The following is a 21,847-nucleotide window of genomic DNA, read 5'->3' on the forward strand; positions in this document are numbered from 1 at the left end:
TATGTGGGTTTTGTTAATAACATATTCGAAATTGAATCGCATTGCATAATTTACTTCATTTCTTGAAAAAATACCATCAATGTGCGCAAAAAATTGCAATTAAATGAAGGAAGCAAATTAAAACCTTTCTAGATGATTATAATCAAAGAAAGTCATTCAATGACGCGAAAGTACATAATGCTTAGATTAATGAATCATTAAGAATATATGATTATAAATGCCATAAAAGTAATTGATAGAACTTTTAGTTTTAGACTCATGATGTGCATCCCAATTATGATACTAATTTCTCATTTATTTCACATAATGATGAACGCTAAAACCCTTCTCCGTATTATGTATTACCTCACCCAAACGATTTATTTAAATATCCACCCCTCGATAATATCAGTTTCAACGGATGATTTTATACATCGATGCTGCTCTAACATTCTAAAAGCAATGCTTTAAATGTCTTCGTATCATGACGTCTGCTACCACAGGGGATTCTCATATCTGTAATTTGACAACTGTTTAAGTCTCGCAAACCTATTCTAGGTGGCTGCGGGAGGGGCGAAGCACCATGGTTCTACTGGACGTAGGCTTCCCCACGGGTATGGAGGGAGATATTACATCAATTGACAAGAACGCAGCCCCAACATTCAAGCAAGCAGAGCCGAATGGTGAAAATATAGAGATGTATTTTGACTATGTAAGTTATTGTATGAATCCTCCTGGATTTGCGGCAAACAGTGTTCTTGTTTGATTCATAAACCATTTCTGTAACTCAATGTGTGTGTAAAAGATATAATCTGCAAATATTGACTCCAACAGTAACAGCATACGAGGCTTCGGTTTTTGTGACGTTACAAGAAAGCCTGGTGCTTTTTATTGAATTTGGAATGTTAATGTTTAATATTCTTTGAGATAGAAATCTCTCGGGGGCTTAACATTGTTCTTTTATGTTTGCTAATCATATATAGGGCCCAGTCAAAATATTTCATTTAAAATCAATACTGAGGATAAAACCTTCTGGTTTCCATTTCAAATGCCAAACATCCAATGTGACATTTCGCTTATGATTTGAATCGCAATCTTTCACTGGCTTCGTGCTGATGCATGTATAATAACATCACCTGTTTTCACATCAATGATATTGCAATTATCACAGTCCTTCCTTGTTTACCGGTGTGGTTGTTGTATCTCCTCGGCAGCCATGTCTCTGTTGTTTCCTCTGCAGCCTTTGCTGTGCTGTCCTCTCACTAGCCGTTGTTGTGTTGTCTCCTCGGCAGCCTTTGCTGTGTTTTCTCCTCGCCAGGCGTCGTTGTGTTGTCTTATCACCACCCGTTGTTAGCTCACCTGGACCGAAGGTCCGGTGAGCTTATGCCATGGCACGGCGTCCGTCGTCCGTCCGTCAACATTTGCTTCAAATCGCTACTAGTCAAAAAGTTCTTATTGGATTTTGACCAAATTTGGTCAGAAACATCCTTGGCGGATGAGGATCAGATTTTGCATAAATAGTGACCCTGACCCCCAAGGGGCCTAAGGGGCGGGGCCCAATAGGGGAAATTGAGGCAATTCCTTTAAATCGCTACTAGTCATAAAGTTATGAATGGATTTGAACCCAATTTGGTCAAAAACATCCGTTGGGAAAGGGGAACAGATTTTGCATAAATGGTGACTCTGACCCCCAAGGGGCCAAAGGAGCGGGGCCTAATGTGGAAATAGAGGTAATTCCTTCAAATCGCTACTAGTCATAAAGTTTTGAAAGGATTTGAACCCAATTTGGTCAGAAACATCATTGAGGGAAGGGAAACAGATTTTGCATAAATGGTGACTCTGACCCCGTGGGGCCAAAGGGGCGGGGCCCCATAGGGGAAATACAGGTAATTCCTTTAAATCGCTACTTGTCATACAGTCATGAAAGGATTTAAACCCAATTTGATCAGAAACATCATTGGGGGAAGGGAAACAGATTTTGCATAAATGGTGACTCTGACCCCAGAGAGGCCAAAGGGGCGTGGCCCCATAGGGGAAATAGAGGTAATTCCTTTAAATCGCTACTAGTCATAAAGCTATGAAAGGATTTGAACCCAATTTGGTCAGAAACATCATTGGGGGAAGAGGAACAGATTTTGCATCAATGGTGACTCTGATCCCCGAGGGGCCAAAGGGGCGGGGCCCCATAGGGCAAATAGAGGTAATTCCTTTAAATCGCTACTAGTCATAAATTAATGAATGGATTTGAACCCAATTTGGTCAGGAACATTCTTTGGGGAAGGGGAAAAGATTTGGCATAAATGGTGACTCTGACCCCTGAGGGGCCAAAGGGCCGGGCCCCATAGGGAAAATAGAGGTAATTCCTTTAAATCGCTACTAGTCATACAGTTATGAAAGGATTTGAACCCAATTTGGTCAGAAACATCATTGGGGAAGAGGAACAGATTTTGCATAATAGTGACTATGACCCCCGAGGGGCCGAAGGGGCCGGGCCCCATAGGGGAAATAGAGGTAATTCCTTTAAATCGCTACTAGTCATAAAGTTATGAAAGGATTTGAACCCAATTTGGTCAGAAACATCATTGGGGAAGAGTAACAGATTTTGCATAAATGGTGACTCTGACCCCCGAGGGGCCAAAGGGGTGGGGCCCCATAGGGGAAATAGAGGTAATTCCTTTAAATCACTACTAGTAATAAATTAATGAATGGATTTGAACCCAATTTAGTGAGAAACATCCTTGAGGGAATGGGAACAGATTTTGCATAAATGGTGACTCTTACCTCCAAGGAGCCAAAGGGGCGGGGCCCAATAGGGGAAATAGAAGTTATTCCTTCAAATTGCTACAAGTCATAAAATTATGAATGGATTTGAACCCAATTTGGTCAGAAACATTGGGGGAAGGGGAACAGATTTTGCATAAATGGTGACTCTGACCCCAGAGGGGCCAAAGGGGCAGGGTCCCAGGGGGAAATAGAGATAATTCATTTAAATCGCTACTTGTCATAAAGTTATCAATGGATTTGAACCCAATTTATTTAGAAACATCATTCGGGGAATGGGAACATATTTTGCATAAATGGTGACTGACCCCCAAGGGGCGGGGCCTAATAGGGGAAATAGAGGTAATTCCTTTAAATCGCTACTAGTCATAAAGTTATGAATGTATTTGAACCCAATTTGGTCAGAAACATCATTGGGGGAAGGGGAACAGATTTTGCATAAATGGTGACTCTGACCCCCGAGGGGCCAAAGGGGCGGGGCCCAATAGGGGAAAGATGTACTTCCTTTAAATCGCTACTTGTCATTAAGTTATGGACGGATTTGAACCCAATTTAGTGAGGAACATCATTAGGGGAAGGGGAAAGGTTTTTGCATAAATGGTGACTCTGACCCTCGAGAGGCCAAAGGGGCGGGGCCCCATAGGGGAAATAGAGGTAATTTCTTTAAATCGCTACTAGTCATCAAGTTATGAATGGATGTTCTAAAAACAATTCTTGAGGTCTTTCAGACCCTTATAGAGTCTGGACTTCGTTATTTCTTTAAAGCAGTTGGGATCCCCACACCATAACCATATATAGCATTGTTTGAGATTGACAAATAAAACGAATTGAACATGAACATTATTTGGACATTTGGTCTAATCCAACCAGGTGAGCGATACAGGCCCCATGGGCCTCTTGTTGTGGTTTGTTCTCGCCAGGCGTCGTTGTGTTGCCTTATCACCACCGGTTGTTGTGGTGTGTCCTCGGCAGCCGTTGTTGTGCTGCCTCCGTTGTCAGTATAATGTGACCGGGTGGGGTGTGCTGCTGGGTGTCTTCGGCAGTATGCCTCAGTGAGGTAGCACTATAAATCGGCAAAAAGTTCCGGCCTATCACAAGGAGACTTCACAGGAACATACCGCAGCTTCCCAAAACACACATACGCGCTCACCACACGCATGCATGTTGCACGCACGGGAGGCCGTCCTTAAATGATCTTAGCTGTTAATAGGACGTTAAACAAAATAAACCAAACCAAACCAAACTCCTTGGCAGCCTTTGTTGTGTTGTCTCCTCGCCAGGCGTTGTTGTGTTGTCTTATCACCAGCCGTTGTTGTACTGTCTCCTCGACAGCCTTTGCTCTGTTGTCTCTTCGCCAGCCACTGTCGTGATGTGTCCTCGGCATCCTTTGTTGTGCTGTCTCCTCGGCATCCTTTGTTGTACTGTCTCCTTAGCAGCCTTTGTTGTGCTGTCTCCTTGGCAGTCTTTGCTGTGTTGTCTCCTGGGCAGCCTTTGTTGTGTTGTCTCCTCTGCAGCCTATGTTGTGTTGTCTTAACCCCAGTCGTTGTTGTGGTGTTTTCTCACCAATCGTTGTTTCACTGTCTCCTCGTATTCAGAAGAAAATTACATTTCTTAAAAGTAAATACTAACGGTACTCTTACAGGTGACAGATGAGGCAATGTGTGTCACTATTTCGGTGTTCAGGAGTAGTATAGTGGCTAATGCAAAAGAGGTACCTGTGACAGTCTCGGATTATTACGAGACAGGTAAGCGTTGAGAATTATCATTATCATATGGCAACATGTGTATCATAGTGTAATGTAAATTTTTGCAATTGTTGCACTTGTCATATTTGAAACATCGGTAAAGTCTCTTACTTACTCACAGGACGAAATTCCTTCATCAGTCATCTTTCTTATCGTCAGACCAATTTTGTTATTAGTTTTCAAGATTCACAGGTAGAGATATTAAGTTTAAAATGTTCATAGCTTTATGTATTTGTATACAGGTGGTATTAAATTAAGGATTTTCACAATTTTTTGTTTATTTTTCTGACGGAATACAAGGTACTGCTTTAAACTGCAGGTCGAATGGTGATCAGTCTAATCGATTAAAGGAGATATTGATTTATTATTAATGATATATAAAAAGATCAATACATGTATATTTTGCAATAGATTGTTTCAATAATTTTTATAATTTTTTTTGTCTTCAGCGAACACTCTGACTGTGTTTTACAAGTCGCAGGTAATGAGCAACGCTACACCAGAAGATGTGTGCCTCAATCGTGATTGTTTTTGATGAGAAAGAACAACAAAAAACTAAAGGGTTTGCTAGAACAAAAGTGTTCGTTACAGAAAAATAAAATAAAATTGATTTGGTTTGGTTTGGTTTATTTTGTTTAACGTCCTATTAACATCTAAGGTCATTTAAGGACGGCCTCCCGTGCGTGCGACATGCATGGGTGTGGTGAGTGCGTATGTGTGTTTTGGAAGGCTGCGGTATGTTCGTGTTAAGTCTCCTTGTGATAGGCCGGAACTTTTGCCGATTTAAAGTGCTATCTCACTGAAGCATACTGCCGAAGACACCCAGCAGCACACCCCACCCGGTCACATTATACTGACAACGGGCCAACCAGTCGTCCCACTCCAAATAAGCTGAGCGCTAAGCAGGAGCAGCAACTTGAATTGTTAAAACGAAATCGTATTTGTTTTAATATCTTGGTCATGTTTGTTCACACCGGTCATTTAAACACATTTTCCCATCTATCTAAAAATCACCACCAGAACTACCGTGTTGATTTAGGTTAGGTGATCTATCAAATCATCATCACGAATACTACCGTGTTATACATCCAATCATCACCATCAGAACTACCGTGGTAATGTAGGGTGGGTCGTCCATCCAATCACCATCACCAGAACTATCGTGGTAATGTAGGGTGGGTCGTCCATCCAATCACCATCACCAGAACTACCGTGGTAATGTAGGGTGGGTCGTCCATCCAATCACCATCACCAGAACTACCGTGGTAATGTAGGGTGGGTCGTCCATCCAATCACCATCACCAGATATACCGTGGTAATATAGGATGGGTCGTCCATCCAATCACCATCACCAGATATACCGTGGTAATGTAGGGTGGGTCGTCCATCCAATCACCATCACCAGAACTACCGTGGTAATGTAGGGTGGGTCGTCCATCCAATCATCACCAACAGAACTACCATGGTAATACACGTTGGGTCGTCCATCCAATCACCATCACCAGATATACCGTGGTAATATAGTGATCCATCCAATCATATTCCTAAGTTTTAAAAATATAGCTAGTCATATATCCTTGTTGGTTTTGATATTATGTACATTCATCCAAAATAATGACTCTCCCTTTTCTGTTAATGCTCGATATTATTGATATAGGTTTAGCAAATATTTACTCCTTTTTGCAATGGATCGAGTTTCGCTCAACAATGGTGTCCTTTTTTAAAATCTCACGTCTCACGAGGAACTGCTGAAATTCTCATCTTTGCTTTTGACGTATGTATGTTTCTTGCATAAAATGATATGCGTTTAGCTCTGATAAGAAAACTGATACATCAAACAACAACTATTATAAGATCATGAAGACAGTTGATGTTTTTATTGACAAAACTAAAGTGTACTTATCTGGAAGTTTTCCACTACTTCATCTCTAACAAATACACAAACATTATGACTAAAAGTGAAAATATCTTTTATAGAATACCATGAAAAGCCAATTCATTTTGATGTGTCAAAGTCGTGATTGTAAAAGTGAGAACATTAAAGTCATGGCCATAATTAAGGTATGAAACAGCTGAGTTAAAACACAAAACGGAGCTCACAGTAGTAAAATTTGGAAAGGCTGCTGCATAATGTCTCGCAGGAGTAATAGAACTGGGCATTCTTTTGCCGCTGTGTTTATTACTGAATACGATTGCATGACAAAATCTGCACGCACGTGACAAGCTGGCCCCATGATGCTATAAATTACACAATAAAATGCAAAACGGAAACTGGACACTTCGGATGGGATTTGAATCTTACATGCGAATCAACGATAATATTGTGCATTGAACATCGGATTTTCCGGAGAATTAGCAATCGCATGTACATCACGCACTGTACTCAGAATGACTAATTGAATGAAAGGTATAGTTACGCTTAAATACGACTTTGGATTTAATTTACAAAGTTCTTCGTCTTATATGTCTTCTAAAGGAAAGCTATCATCACTGCTAATGGACTTTTCGCCATTATTGATATAGCTACATGCATTTTTGTGCTTTGTATATTTAAACTATTCAATGGCAGTCCTAATTTTGTGATCAATAACTCGGCTGACTCGGGATTGTTATAATACCTCATATATTCGTTCTTCGATCAAATTTCCAACCCATGACAAAAATAAATTATCTTTAAAATTACAGATTTAAAAATCAGAATGTTTGGATTATTTCTTACGAATATGGCGTGCTATTTGATATCTCACTCGTCTATATCCATACCCAGTAAATGGTACAGTGTGTAAATGTAAATGAGGCCGTCATAGTTGGACTAACTTCATTTCCCGTTAAACTTTTGTTCAATTTATACCAATCATCATCAAAGCAAGCTATCCTTCAGTAGTTATATCACTATTTCGTCCATTTGGGCGTTTCAAGGGCATGACAGGCACACCACCAGTACCATCTTTATTACATACTATTATCTCCGTGAACGGCTGAAGGTTTTTTGACTGATTATCTTAGTATTGTATTTACACTTTTGAGGCACTTGCAGGTGTATCGCCCATTCGTTACAAAGACACGATTCTTCACAAACGAACTCTCTCATTAATTCTAATTGATTAAATGATTAATTTGTTGACACTTAATTCATTTAACTGTCAATGGCATACCTTTTTCTACTCATTAATGAACTCTTAAAAACTGCGAACTCATTTGACCTCTCCCGACTTCAAAATACCTAATATTGCATGCACAGTTCATCAAGTACGTGCGTGACTCTAGCTGGAACCAACAAACTGACTTACATAAAAATAAAAGTATGATGTGATCTTTGCATCAATCCGTTGCTAATGTTTGTTGACAAAAATAGTGAAAGCATCCTTTAATGCTGCTCAGACTTTCAATGTCCAGTATAATGTAGTTTAATTTGTAATGGTGATCTGTTCACTGTCGTATTGTTATCGTATCTTATCGAGAAAGAGGACAGTTAAAATATGATGTAACACTAATCATAATGAAGCTTTAGACAATCTATAGATTAACATTATTACTTCACTACAACATAGTCATTGTTGATTGATGTACTATTCTGTATCCTAATATTCATTCCGAGTTTTGTTTTCTATAAAATGACAACCCTTAACAACTGTGTAAAAATATATTTAATATAAAATTTATTCGTTTTGTTTCTTTCACAAAAAATGAAATTAATACATACACTTAACGATCATGCAGTGTTTTCCTGTTATAAATGTTTCCGTAAATTTCTGAGCGTATTGTGTGATTAGAATTGTTGCTATTCTCGCCTGAATGTAGTTTGCACGTGTTCATTAAAATCTGAAATGAAAACAAAGATGTATATAATAATACTTGTTACATAAATAGGTTTAGTATATTCATAACAAAGGCATAAAATAGAGAATTGGCAGCATCATTAACGTTCTTTACAGTTGGGAAGCAAGCAAGAATTAGATTTTCAAAATCAATTCCAACCTTAGTATAGTTGTGATATCGTAGAGTGTGTTCATGGTATATGCACAACGTCGTTGCGATGCCCGGACAATGCAAAATGTTTGCATTTATCGCCGATGATGGACGATTGATGTTTGATCATTAAGTTTAGTGTTATGCGATCCCATAACAGAAGTGAACTCAATCCCACAAATTTCATCGTTATAATTGAGACACGATTACAGAAAAAAAACAATAGTAAATTGACCTTTGTGCATTTCCCCCCAGATATTTAGTACTGTAAATCTGACTGATGTTTCATGCTTATTTTCCGTTTGTTTTATATTATCCCATGCATTCAGAAGATGAAACAACAATACTTCTTCTTGCTATTACTTACTTCCCTTTTAAACGTATTTATCTTCAGTTTAATCGTTTACTTGTTAATATCTTCATACCAATATGGTGAAAGAGGTGATAGCATAGTAAATACTTCAAATCTTTGAACTTATTTTTGTTTTGAATCTAGATACTCATATCCAAACAGATGTAAAACAAATCGAAATATACATACAAAAAAGAATTAATCTGTATTAAGTGTATATACATACATGGTCTTCATATAGTGACTCATTATTTGTATGCACATGTTGAATACGTATTCATTAGGCAACTCAAGAAGTGTTACAATGTTCTTTTTGAAAAGAGATGAAAAATTGACAGTTAGAACAAAGACACATGAATTTACCAAAAGAAGACAAATGATGGTATACGTACACCTTTAACAGGAACAGACTGGTGGACATCGGGTGTGGCTGTTTGTCCATTTTCGTTGTTCAATGGTGTATCCCTATAGTCCGAGAGAAGTGACCGAGCGGCATCATTGTTTACAACTGGTACACCCTGCCGATGAAAAATATTAAAATTTGAATATAATTTATTTGATATTGTATACTAACAGTAATGTTGATACATAATGGTATCTATAATTATAATTATATGGACATGACGTTAAAAATCGTTTATTCGAAATTATACGCTTCCTTGCGAAGACCACATGTCGTCAAATGTAAAAGAGTTGAAATTTAGACAGATCACGGTATTGATCGGAATATCAGCTTGCTGGTAATGCTTGATTGTGTGGTGTAGATGACATGACATATTGATTAATGGTTTCATTGTGATGAACAATTAAAAGACTGATCTTGTTTGGATTTTGTTCTTTTTCGGTGCAATTGGATCAGCAACGAGACACTCATTATGACCAAGGCCAGTTTAATGCTAATACATGGGGATTGCATTAAATAAACATGTTGTGAAATTACGATTTTTTTTTACGTCTTTGAAATCAGTGCACTCAGTCATAAAACATTTGACTGCAATAAGGTCAAACACCGATATCGGCAAAAGCTACAAGGTTATTAATACATATAACATACACAAACTAAGTTTCTAGTAACTTTTTCAATTAATTATCATGATAAAAAACTGATTCCAATAACTACGACTCATTTGATCGCCAAAACCATAATACTTTATTTTTCTAACAAATCAAAACTATAAAAGGTCATATATACAATCAGTGGTTTATCATTTTATATATTCAACATCCAGCATTTTCAACAAAAGTTAAATTGAGAGGTGAATAATACGGCGTAGGATGGTAGACATTTCAGTAACGGTCTGGATTATATAGAATTACTTACGCCGAGTCTTCCTTTAGATTTAGAACGTAGAAAATTCGCAACGCCAAGAACAATCGCCATGACCAGACCACCAATCAGGATAAAGAAAACTCCAGCGACATTGCTTAAGGAAAGAGACTTCTTTTTAGATCCCTTTGAAAGAGAACAATAGTAGAACATCAGACAAAGGACAATGAAAATACCAAAATGTAAATATAAACTAACGAAATCGATACCAATTATCAAAGGTTTTTGGGATCTCTCTAACGCATCATTATCTGATATATCCATAATTCGATATTTTAAAGGACATGTTGACTCTTTATTTACCCTTTTTACCTAAATCAAGTAAGCAACTCCGAAAAAATGTGAACTCTAACAAAACTATAACAAAAACTAGCTGCCCTAATATGGTATGGCGGGTGTTTACTTACCCCATGGGAATCAGCCGCTCCACACGTTCCTTTGTCTACCCACCATTTTTTCTTTAACTTTATCAATGTTCCATCTTCGATAAGTTGTAGAACAGCAATTGATAATTTTTGCCTGTATCACAAAACAAAACAATCAGATGAAAAATATCACGACTGTTTTTTTTCTGTTTAATACATGGAGTATCATCTGCTGCTTTCTCTTACTATGATTATGAATTATTCTCATCAAGGTATGTGTATGGAAATAACAATTTACAAGAAAATAGATTTCATATACTGATTTATTTTGTAATGAAATGATATTTCCCCGATGTTGTATTTGTATACCCGATATGCCGAAACTATAGGTTAAGCATACATGTTTATGAGAGTTTAATTGTCAAGGAGGCAGAGGAAAACGAGGTACAGACAGAAAGAACAAATACACGGGAAATAACGAAGATTAGAATTGTTATAATGGAAGCAGTATGTAAAACGTCCACTTTCTGGTGGACACGAATTCTGTGATAGGATGGGTATGACGTTGTCACATTTACTGTTTTCATTGACATGCAATGAAACAGAGCAGTTCTTATTCCTGGACTCCAATATATCATGGACAGAAGACAAATGAGAAACCATATCGATGCTCCAAGTAGGCACATCAACTAATCCAATGCAATATAATGATAAACAGCATTTTGATGTCTATGCAATTTAACATATTGGGTTGACATTACTGACAAAGGACAATAGGAATTATGCATAAATGCACTGCAAAACATGCTGATGTTTTTCACTATTCCAAGACTCATTCGGGAATATAATTACATAGGAGGGAATCAATTCGACACGTTTCAGTTAAGATAACGTGAAGGTTTTGGACTAGAACGAATTAATGTTAACTGGTTCAGCCATTAAGTGTACATAAGGTTGGAAAGGTTAGCAAATTGAACACTTCTGCCACATTCCTACAAAATATGGACCAGAAAACCTCCCAATGGACTCTATTCGTCTTTCTAATGGGGACGTTTTCAGGAAAAGTGATTGATCGTGAATTACTGCTAGGTTTAACGAATACGGTCAGGATTCATCGGCGATCCCCTCAGGGGACGCATCGTCTCACGGTGCCAAGTTTCAGCATCGATCATATTCTTTCCACAGATCGTCATCCTTTGTGACTGGTGCTACGCCTTAAACGGGAGACAATTTGAGCGTATTGGTTCTCTATTGATCCTCACTGTAAAGATTTGCAATAATAATGCTTCTAGACAGCTATGGGAACCTCTCCCGATAATCACTACCTGTACATATTCAGTCCTATAGACAAAGCCTTGACGGAAGTAAATACGAAACAGGGAAGGGCGACAATCCATCACGCTAATGATCAGTAATGATCCGTTTTACTACATGGCAATCCTCACATCCAAGGTCATTGCAATTCGTCTTTGTGTTGTCATTATTGTCAATTTAAATGATTCAGTTCAAACCTTTCCACAAAATCACCGACGGTGCATCTATCATGTAAAATTAAACCAATATACAAAGACGATGACAAATTTTGCTAGTGACCGAATTGAGTCCGTTATATTACAAGGATTCGGTATATAGACCAACTTTAAAGAAGAACGGCAGATAATCAAAGGTGTTGCCATGTATATTTATGAATTGTAGCATTTCAAATTAAAATTCATAAATATTCACTTATTTGTCTGTTGTCGTAGTATACATACTAAATTACAAGGGAAATTCTCAGACCATGTATTGCAACGACCTTCAGGCGACAGATAAAGATGCAATCTAATTAAAATCTAGATGGTCATTCTCACGTAGTAAAAAAGGCCATCTGGATTTTAATTAGATTGATAAAGATGTAACATAGATGTGATTTATACGTTATAGTAAAACATTAATATAGAACAAATATTCATTTGCTTTTTTATATTTATCATTATACGTACATATTGCGTACTGGTGAGGTTAAAAATCTAGCTTCACATTTTTAAGATGTGTGAAGGTTGGATTTGTCCATGTAAATGTTAAACTTAGAGCATCAGCGTGTTGACTACGTAATAAAATAAGACTTGAATCTTTAAGGAAATGTCAGAGTCGTATTCAGATTGTTTCAGTCGTCACTCCTTTTGCATGGCTCCGCTAGGGATTAAACGTGGGCAGCTGTCTTCCAAATCCAACACTCTGCCGCTAGAGCTAACAAAAAATGCTGACTCGCCGAACCAGTATAAAGCAGCTTGCGTTTTACCAAGGTGATAATATCATTTAAAGGGTATGCCCAATTTAGTACAATTATCGAAAAAAGACAAAAGTAATGCGAATATCCTTACTCTTGGTGAAAACTCCAATTGTTCTACATTCAATACAATATCACAAACACATTTAATTCCTTTTAGTTTGCTTTTCCGGGGTTGAACATGGAAACTGTTTAAGAGACAAATAACAGTAGAAAACAAAATCACATAGTTGCTTGAGCAAAGACCTCAGGTGCTGCAAAAATGGCGTGATATTAGACAATATAAATGATTCAGAAACTGGATCCTCTCTGGAGAATTCATGACATTTACATTTATATGCAATAACATTGGATTACGTACCTTAATTTCGAACCTTTTGGTGTAGCTATCCCGTATCCCTTGGAATTGAGATTTTGCGCAACTTGCATGGTATCACAAGGTTCTTGGTTCATAAAGTATTCGTTGTACACCGACTCCAGTAGAAATGCATACTTTCCTTTAGATCTACGAACACGTCTCACACCTTCGGCTGAAGTTTTCACAAACACCGAGGGATAGTGATTCGTCATAAAATGCCACATTGTTTTGTACGTATGCACTTTTGATTTCTAAAAAAGATCATGCAAAAATTATGTTAAAATATTTGTTGAATAGTTTATGTGACATAATATCAAATTTTGTAGAAAAACAATAAGAAATATCTCAACTCAAAATATATAATTGTAAAATGATCGTCATTGTCTGAGGTGAATACATATACAACGATTACTCAATATGTCAATATCATGATTTATAGGTTCAAAAATGAAACTGTTTTTCTAGATAATGATTTATTATGGCTAAACATTATGTCCTAGTCTTAAATCATGGATATGTAATAATATAATAGAAACCACGGATGACATTTCATGTACAGAAATTTAAATTGCCAATTTGGAAATATAAATTGTCACCTAATTATAGTCTAACAAATATGTACTTAATCTAAATATCTTGTTCGTACAACCAAGTACCCTGTACGTACAACTTACTCTCGTGTTTGGACCACTTAGAAACTTGTTAGTTCAACTTACTTCCGCGTATGAACCACTTAGTATTTTGGACGTAGACCTACTCTCGTGAACGAACCACTATGTATTCTGGACGTACTATTTACTTTCGTGTATGAAGTATCTTAGGTGTACGGCTTATTATCTTTAACTTCGCATACGTATCTATACATAAAGCTTCTTCGTATCTGGTAAATAATGATACAAGAGCCATATGATAATAGTATGAAGACTTAAGTCGCATCATATTCATAATAGTGTAGCATCTTATTGTAATATTTTACATCAAATTATAGCGACATACTAATTTAAAATGGTATTATCATTTGAACGACTCAACTTTAAAGAAATCCTGTGTTGACCCCGAATCCAATGTTCCATAAGACATGTCGGGATGGTTTGCGAGATCATCTGCGGAGGATATAGGTGTAAGTAGGCGTTCTATTGTTAGAAAAGCTGCTAGGTTGGCGGTGTAGGAAGATATCACAATAAGAACAGCCAACCACCAGGTTCCTCCTATTATCCGACCAGCAGCAGACCTAATAAACAAACAAATAAAACGAAAAATTACCATAAAGGAACAATGTAAATAAAAAAACAATTTGTAACAAGCAAAGGGAAGGGATAGCTTTGCAAACTGGACGAATCACATGGCGATCAATGAAACAATGATATTTTGTTCATGTTGCTCAATGTCTGATTTTATTTGAAGAAAATGGTTCGATTTCGTTAATTATTTAACCATTTGAGAGTCCATACCACATTATAAGTTATCATTTGCATATTTTTAGGACAACTTCTCTCATTAGTATTGAACATTTTCCCAACTGTTATATGGCCACACAAACATATATGTTTATTCAATGTCTTCGTTGGAAGGGAAGGTAGATACCGGAAGTATTGGAAAATCCTTCTTTGGGAAATACTCACGGATATGTTTTCTTCCAAAGTAAATATTGAGGTTTTTAAAGCATACTAACATATGCATCATTGCAACTATTATACTTGTTAATATTGAAACAAACTGTGACAGCCAATGATAAACATTAACGTTTAAAGCTTATCCAAAAGGTCACCCTGACGTGACCCCTGATGGGATGTTGTTAGATGTTCATGTAACGTATTGAGAATGAGCATCTAGATTTTAATTAGATTGTCATTTTGGTACCATCTGTGATTTAGTTTAAAGTGAAACCATCTTCATACACAGAATATTGTTCATAGCATGTCCAATAATTAGTGCATGGAACGGACGATAACATCTTCAAACAAATAGGAAACATCAAAATAGGATGAATCTACCAACCTTTGTGTCGTACAAATATGTCCTTAATGACGGCGGTTTTGATTAATTGAAAAAAAGTAATTAATGTTTTTGAGGACTCGGCGTAATTGATGCTGATAAGGAATTTTTACATTAAAGTAATGGTTTATCCAATTCTCCTGACATGATTTGATTTTTAAAGCATTTGAAACCCGAAGGAATATTAAAAAATGCCAACCCAATCTAAATGATTTACAACATAAATTGTTAAATGAGGTCGTGGTTTAATTGAACATCCACCTCAATTGGACTGATTCCATTTAAACTTTACTGCCCATCATTTTTCTTGCCAATTGAAAGTTCACAGCGGTTATCGATTTTGTGTGTTGTCACATGGTTTCTAGTTAGTGGCCTTTTTCAAATCATGTCATTGCTCAGATTTCATTCCGCTCGGCGCGTGATACTGCGATGATGCAATCAAAATAGTGAGTGTACGATCTAATCGCGTGATAAACATGGATATTCACATCGCCCTGAAGTGTATTGTTGTCCGATTGATGCGTGATATACAATGAATAGGTATGTGATACAGTTAGGTTTTGACATTCCTGTCTCAGTAAATGACACATACATTGTAAATGTAATTCTGCAATTCACCCAGTATATCCAGCGTTTGCTATACAAGATACAGTCTGTGATATTGACATGCAATTGATTTTCCTTTTAAATATCTCACCATTCAACTTCCTAATTTATGTATATAATAGCCATCTTAATAAATTCCATAGAGTCTCGGAAAACCTTGCATGTACTCATATGATCAATCAGACCCACGGAAATGTGTGAACACGTCAATTGTAATTTTGATCCAAAAATCATCCGAGTGCACACAAGCGATGTACCTTAAGTCTACATAAAACATTCGTTTTATTGACTTCGGTATGTATAGACATGAAGTCTACTGGAATTCGTATTCCGTAAAAGGAAGGCACTGAAGAGGACAACCTAACTAGAATCGCTTGTTAGTATATACATTTAAAGAGTTATATAATTACGACGGATGGAGTTATTCAGAACACGTAGATATCTCCTTCAATGAAAGCAGAACGATGCATTGTTTAGAATAATGCCATTCCTAACTATAGGAGTCTGATTCAATTGCTTAGGAACTAAGTGAATTGTAAATTGTACCTTAGGCTAATGATTTAGTTCATTCTAATTGTAATGCTAATTTCTTCATACTTTTCGTTTTAGGAAAATTGATTTTATCTAAATAATGCTTACCCAGAATGTTATTAGAAAACATGAATCAAAGACATGATTAGTATATTTTTATTCTTAGAAATCAAATAAGTAGTAAATTAGCGATATACCTGATAACATTATCAATTGTTCAGAATCGTTCTTTTGAGAAAAACGAAATTCAGAAGAAAAAAAAACAAACAAAAAAATAAAAAAAATAAAAACATAATGCATGAAGTTTTGTGAAAAAGAGTGTACAAAACGCATGTGCCATGCGCGGTATAAGCATCTATCGTTACAAATTCAGAGTTAGAGTACGGTCAACAATCAATTACACTGTCAACAATCAAAACGATCTCATATCGCTATTTCAGCATCCATTGTATCTATGATAATCATTTTGATATGTTGTAATTACAGAACTGAACAAAAGTACTAACAGTTTTAATTATTGTGTATCACCATTTGTTTGTTATCTAGCTGATGTGTTGTTGTCATTTCAAATACGCTATTATAACCTACCCCAGGAATGATAAAATGTCCATCTCTTTTTACTTTTGTGTATTATTGCTTACAAGTACCATGCAAATTTATCTTAAGCAAATTCCTGAAATTATTTTGGTAGAACGTCTTTACTTTCCATATTGAACCTCATTTTACGATCTCCTGCACAGAGTTTTTAGGACCTTCTTCGACGACTTGAAACAAGATGTGATGTCGAGGAATGTGTGCCCTAGGTATCTCATACACGCTCACACTGTTGACTGTGAGTGTTGATTTCAGCCACTACGCTTATGACAAAAGTGCAAATTGAATTCGCAGCGACATTAATTACCTGGTCATTAAAAGAAGAGGACGCTGCAGATGCAACTCAGCAATGCAAATGGCCATTGGATGTGGTACAAATTAACATTAATCATTACTTAATTGATTCGAATGGGATATTTCTATTTACTTAAACTTGTACTCAAGACTGCAACAAATTGCATACGTTCTTCCCTAGATTATTGATTCGAACCTTTACAAACACAAGTATGTCTGGCAAAAATGCCGTAAGAATATTGTCAAGATTGGTTGCTTAACATTGCCTTTAGGCTATTATATATTTGGAAAGTGGTTAGGCTAATGGATTATAAATCGGACAATGGGTACCATTCCCAGACTTACGTGTTTTACAGCAATAAAAAAGTTCTAAATGATTAAATTTAAAGACCATCTTGTACTTTAAAAGTGCGAAAGCGTGAACTTTCTCACACGAATTCCCTCTCCGCAAAAAAATCTCATTAATTATTGGTATTTACCCTCTTGACCCTTGACTGCCAATACATGGTTTCTGAGAAACCTGCTTAATATACCATGTTCTGCCAGAGTAGCCAATCTTCTTTAGTTCGAAAATTAGGTCTATGTGTACGTTTAAGGTGTTATTCGTCTCGAGCCAGAAGTAGTACAAACATTTACAGACACTTTGTCTCCATTGATAAGGTATCTGAGACATATATTTCTCACCAATGCACATCCAAGATTAATATAATCTTTCACCCACTGTGACAGGAGAATCTCAATACGAGGGGGCAGATTCTTAAGTTGCCAACCACGAGGCTCGATCGGTAAAATTTTGGATATCCCTGTCCAGGGTAAAAGAAAAAAGATGTCTCAGGTAGCTAACCTATGGTCGATAACTGTGCTGCCGAATTCATGCACTCAATTACCTTTTAATATTTTGTCGTCATAATCAGATGACGTTACATCACGACGTAACGATCACAAGTTCATCAAAACATTGATCGGTGGTCTTTCTGTCAGCAACAAGCCACATCTTGATAAAAAAGAACTTGATTCCAAACTTGCTTTGAAACGATTACACTACGCTTTTAAAAATTTTGTATACCATTTGAGCTCAGAGCAACAGCAAAGCCTAAGTTTAGAAACAAATGCTTTTGCATACCTACCAATGCTGGCAACCACAAATCCTTTTTGGGAGAGAATTTGCAAGGAAACGCGTTAGTTGATAACATGACCAAAGACGTATTTTTGGCGACAGACAATTTGCTGAATGTTTGCCTTGAGATCATGACGGGTGTTATTCATGGAACAGACATAATTTACATCCCTTGTAGATGTCTCCATTAAATGTGCCTGGTTTTAAGGATTTCATATTTTCTTTTTACCTATTTAGTTCTGTCGTCTCTTGTTTTACCTTTGATTGCTCTGTATCAATTTGGATTCTTAACGTTTGTTTTGGTAGCGAGGAGATGCTTTAATTTATGTGTCAATCATATAAAGAGAATGGATACTAAAAAGTAGCAGCGAAATGTTTCCGGTGACAGACACACATCAGCAGATTTTAACACAGTGGTTATAGCCACTACATCTCTTACACATTCAGATCACATACATCATGGCTGAAAGGTCGACGTCCAAAAAAATATTTTCGTCATATCCTTTATGTGATTAAGTAATTTCTCATTACCAATTAATGAAATCACCTATGACACGTAAGTATGTAAATGCAATATATATATGACTATCAAATTATCTTTCAGTTTGTATCCATAGTCAATATGAATATCGAAAAAATAATGACAATTGAATGTGGAACGCTTACTCGGTTGAATAAATTCAAATTTTACATTAACTGAATTTCAAAGTGTCCACGTGGTATTGATGTTGCCGTTGAATGCAAAGTGGAAAACGGGTTTCATTTTTGAATATATAACACAAAATACACAGTGACTAAAATGCAAGAAAACAGAGGATACAGGAAAATAAGTAGAAATATAGAGACAATCAATAATTAACCACAGCCAAAACAACATAAATATATTCCATCATGTATTTACTTAATATTTTTGCGCACTCAAACTTTAGCCCATATTTGATTTAAAAACATAATTGACATACTTAAAGTTCTTGTCATAGATGTTAATATACAAAGGCTAAAATTAAATTAACCGATGATCATTTCACTGACTCTTTTTAAAGAGATTAAACACAAATCTCTCTTCGGAGTATGTATGCTTTTTATGATAATAATTAATCTTGCTGTATAACAAATGTACATACACAATCCTGACGCTAGGACACGAAATATCAACTAAACATTGTTAATGAATTGCATGACAATTAGTCGAGGATATCCAGATTTGTAAGCGTCAGTGATGAGTATTTTGTCATTCAGGATTTGATATTACATACGTAAAATTAATTAATATTAATCAAAATACTTAGCTATTTATCTTCATTAAATCAGGAAAAGCTAATTCCCTTACCTGGGGCAGGTGTCGCTTCCCTGCAGCATAAGAGATCCCATTGAAAACCACAGAGAACTTTTTAATGTGAATTTATTAAGGTATTCTGTTCCAGAGCGCATTCGTATTCTTTTCCACTCTGTAGGACTAAATCGGCTCACCAAAAAGATTCCAAAACTGACTACGAAATATCCAATCACTATACACATCCAAAGCGATACTGAAAACGGCTTCATGAATGAAAACACCCCGGGTTTCTGTTTTTCAGGTTTCTTTATCATAATACTGATTCCTGTGTTCATGAATGGTTTAGAGAAGTCCACTGCTTCTTCGCGTTCCATCGTAATGGTAAGAGGTGCCGCCGCTAAATCAGCTTCCTGTATAATAAACATATTACTGATATAACTTTCAAAAAAAAATATCAATCAAATTATTTTTTTTATTAGTATTTGCATATATTCATATAATATCATATATTGAACATTAAAAAAGAGTTGACAAAAGCATGATAACATTTCTAAGGACAACGGTTAGGTATGCTCGACACTTATAATACTAAAACCGAATCCCGCGGTGACCATCTGTCATTCCGGTTGATAAAACCACGCTTAAAATTCTATTGACGGTAAGCTACGTTTCAGAATTAAGTAATTATTTTTACTGTATTTGAAGAAACGGAAATAGATATGCTGCAATCCCCTCCCCAAGAATTGGTTGCTGTGACCTTTTCAATTCTGTCTAACCTTTCATTTCTGTGTTGCCTCCCTACACATTTATGTATTAAGTATGTCTTAATGTAATCCTAGACATGCTAAGGACAATAAAAGTAAACTATGAAATAATATTTTGAGTATCTGCGCTAATAAAGAGTGCTCTTCGTTTTTATATAGTTTATATTTATAAAACAGTATTTTCGCAATACATATATATGTATTGCATTCATAAATTGAATCCATGTGTAATGTGATACTACTCCAATTAATTCAGAATGTCCAAGCAATTGTCCAAAAGGAAAAGTGGAACTTGAATCTTAAACTAACCAAATACATTAATAAGGGTCTACTAACGAGACACAGAAATATGTCTTGGCACTCCACAATGACACTACAAATGGTCATGCCAAGGTAAAGAGTGCTTTAAGACTGTTAAGAAGATAGCAAATAGTTTCGTTTATCGAGTTTGATCTTGTGGACGATAATGACGACGTGCATGCTGTTTTCCATTGCGTCGCCTTACTCCGCGTAGAGTATTTGGTTGTCAGTTAAACAAGGCCGCGTTCTTTCGTTCCGAAACAAACATAAATTCGACTAAAGATGGTCAATGTTGAGTACACTGCGGAATTAATGCATTCAAAAGTATCAACGTTAATGTTTTAAAATGGTCTTCTTTATTTACCTAAAATACATAAAATATTCAATTGTACGGTTGAACAGTATGATTTCGACTGTTCACTCCCGTTATTAAGCATAATAATAACACAATTATTAGTTTTTGGTAGGAAGATATGCAGGAAAACATATGCATTTATTTATTTAAGTTTTGATATACTGTTTCCCCATTTCATTTAATCTTTATTCAATATCGCCTAATCAAGAACAATTGTATTGTTGAAGAAGACATTCTATTATTTACAATATGACTAAATCATAGTGTGTATATTGCAGAAACTGTAATGAACTAAATATATAACCTTAGCAATCAGCTCCCCGATCATGCCATTCCAAGTATTGTTTTCAAATTTCCTTCCGTAAACTCCGTTCTTATTTGGTCTTAGATCGTATCTAAAGCCACATTTACTGGCAATGGAAGCTATAAAGTCTGCACAGAAACCTGTAATTTAAAAAAAAACAATCATAAAAATTGCATTCAATTTTAACCTTTAACGAAAAACGATTAATTTTGTGTTTCAGTGTGCTGAGGCGTGTTAAGATCGGCGGAGTATTGTCCCGGGAATATAATGCTGGTAGTGAGCTCTACGTGATAAAGTTACAGAAAAATGTAGGCTTTTACTGCATATATAGAAGTGTAGATAGGGGTGAGGAGTATTTTCTCTCTAACAAAAATAGTAAACGTGATGTTTACAGTGTGAACAGAAATGTCTGAGTGTTTTTTCGTGGTGTTAAATCCTCTTCACTTTTATCCAGTGCTGATTCATCTAAACGATTGAAATGGTAATTGTACTGCTTGCTCATATCGTAATGTTCCTGAAAGGTGATCTTGTATTAAGGAAACAAATATATATAGCTCTAGAACTAA

The 21,847-nt window shown here is 36.2% G+C and overlaps 2 protein-coding genes across 2 annotated transcripts in view; one reads left to right on the top strand and one right to left on the bottom strand.

Annotated features, from left to right (window-relative positions):
- The first annotated feature begins 551 nt into the window (after positions 1–551).
- LOC117330026 lies at positions 552–5,115 on the top strand. Its single transcript, XM_033888245.1, has 3 exons — positions 552–691; positions 4,403–4,505; positions 4,955–5,115. Exons 1-3 carry the CDS (start codon positions 563–565, stop codon positions 5,038–5,040), a joined length of 318 nt encoding a protein of 105 aa, XP_033744136.1. The 5' UTR covers positions 552–562; the 3' UTR covers positions 5,041–5,115.
- A 3,026-nt stretch (positions 5,116–8,141) lies between these two features.
- Positions 8,142–21,847, bottom strand: part of LOC117329524 (glutamate receptor 2-like) — a 110,268-nt gene continuing 96,562 nt past the window's right edge. Inside the window, exons 11-18 of the mRNA XM_033887508.1 lie at positions 21,282–21,421; positions 19,613–19,968; positions 14,178–14,376; positions 13,149–13,396; positions 10,561–10,672; positions 10,148–10,279; positions 9,219–9,344; positions 8,142–8,327 (exon numbers count right to left, since the gene is read on the bottom strand). Of these exons, the coding sequence (XP_033743399.1) occupies positions 8,211–8,327; positions 9,219–9,344; positions 10,148–10,279; positions 10,561–10,672; positions 13,149–13,396; positions 14,178–14,376; positions 19,613–19,968; positions 21,282–21,421 (1,430 nt within the window). The 3' untranslated portion in view covers positions 8,142–8,210. The remainder of the gene's footprint in view (positions 8,328–9,218; positions 9,345–10,147; positions 10,280–10,560; positions 10,673–13,148; positions 13,397–14,177; positions 14,377–19,612; positions 19,969–21,281; positions 21,422–21,847) is intronic.

Source organism: Pecten maximus, chromosome 6 (genome assembly GCF_902652985.1).
Source record: "Pecten maximus chromosome 6, xPecMax1.1, whole genome shotgun sequence".
Classification (NCBI taxonomy): Eukaryota; Metazoa; Mollusca; class Bivalvia; order Pectinida; family Pectinidae; genus Pecten; species Pecten maximus.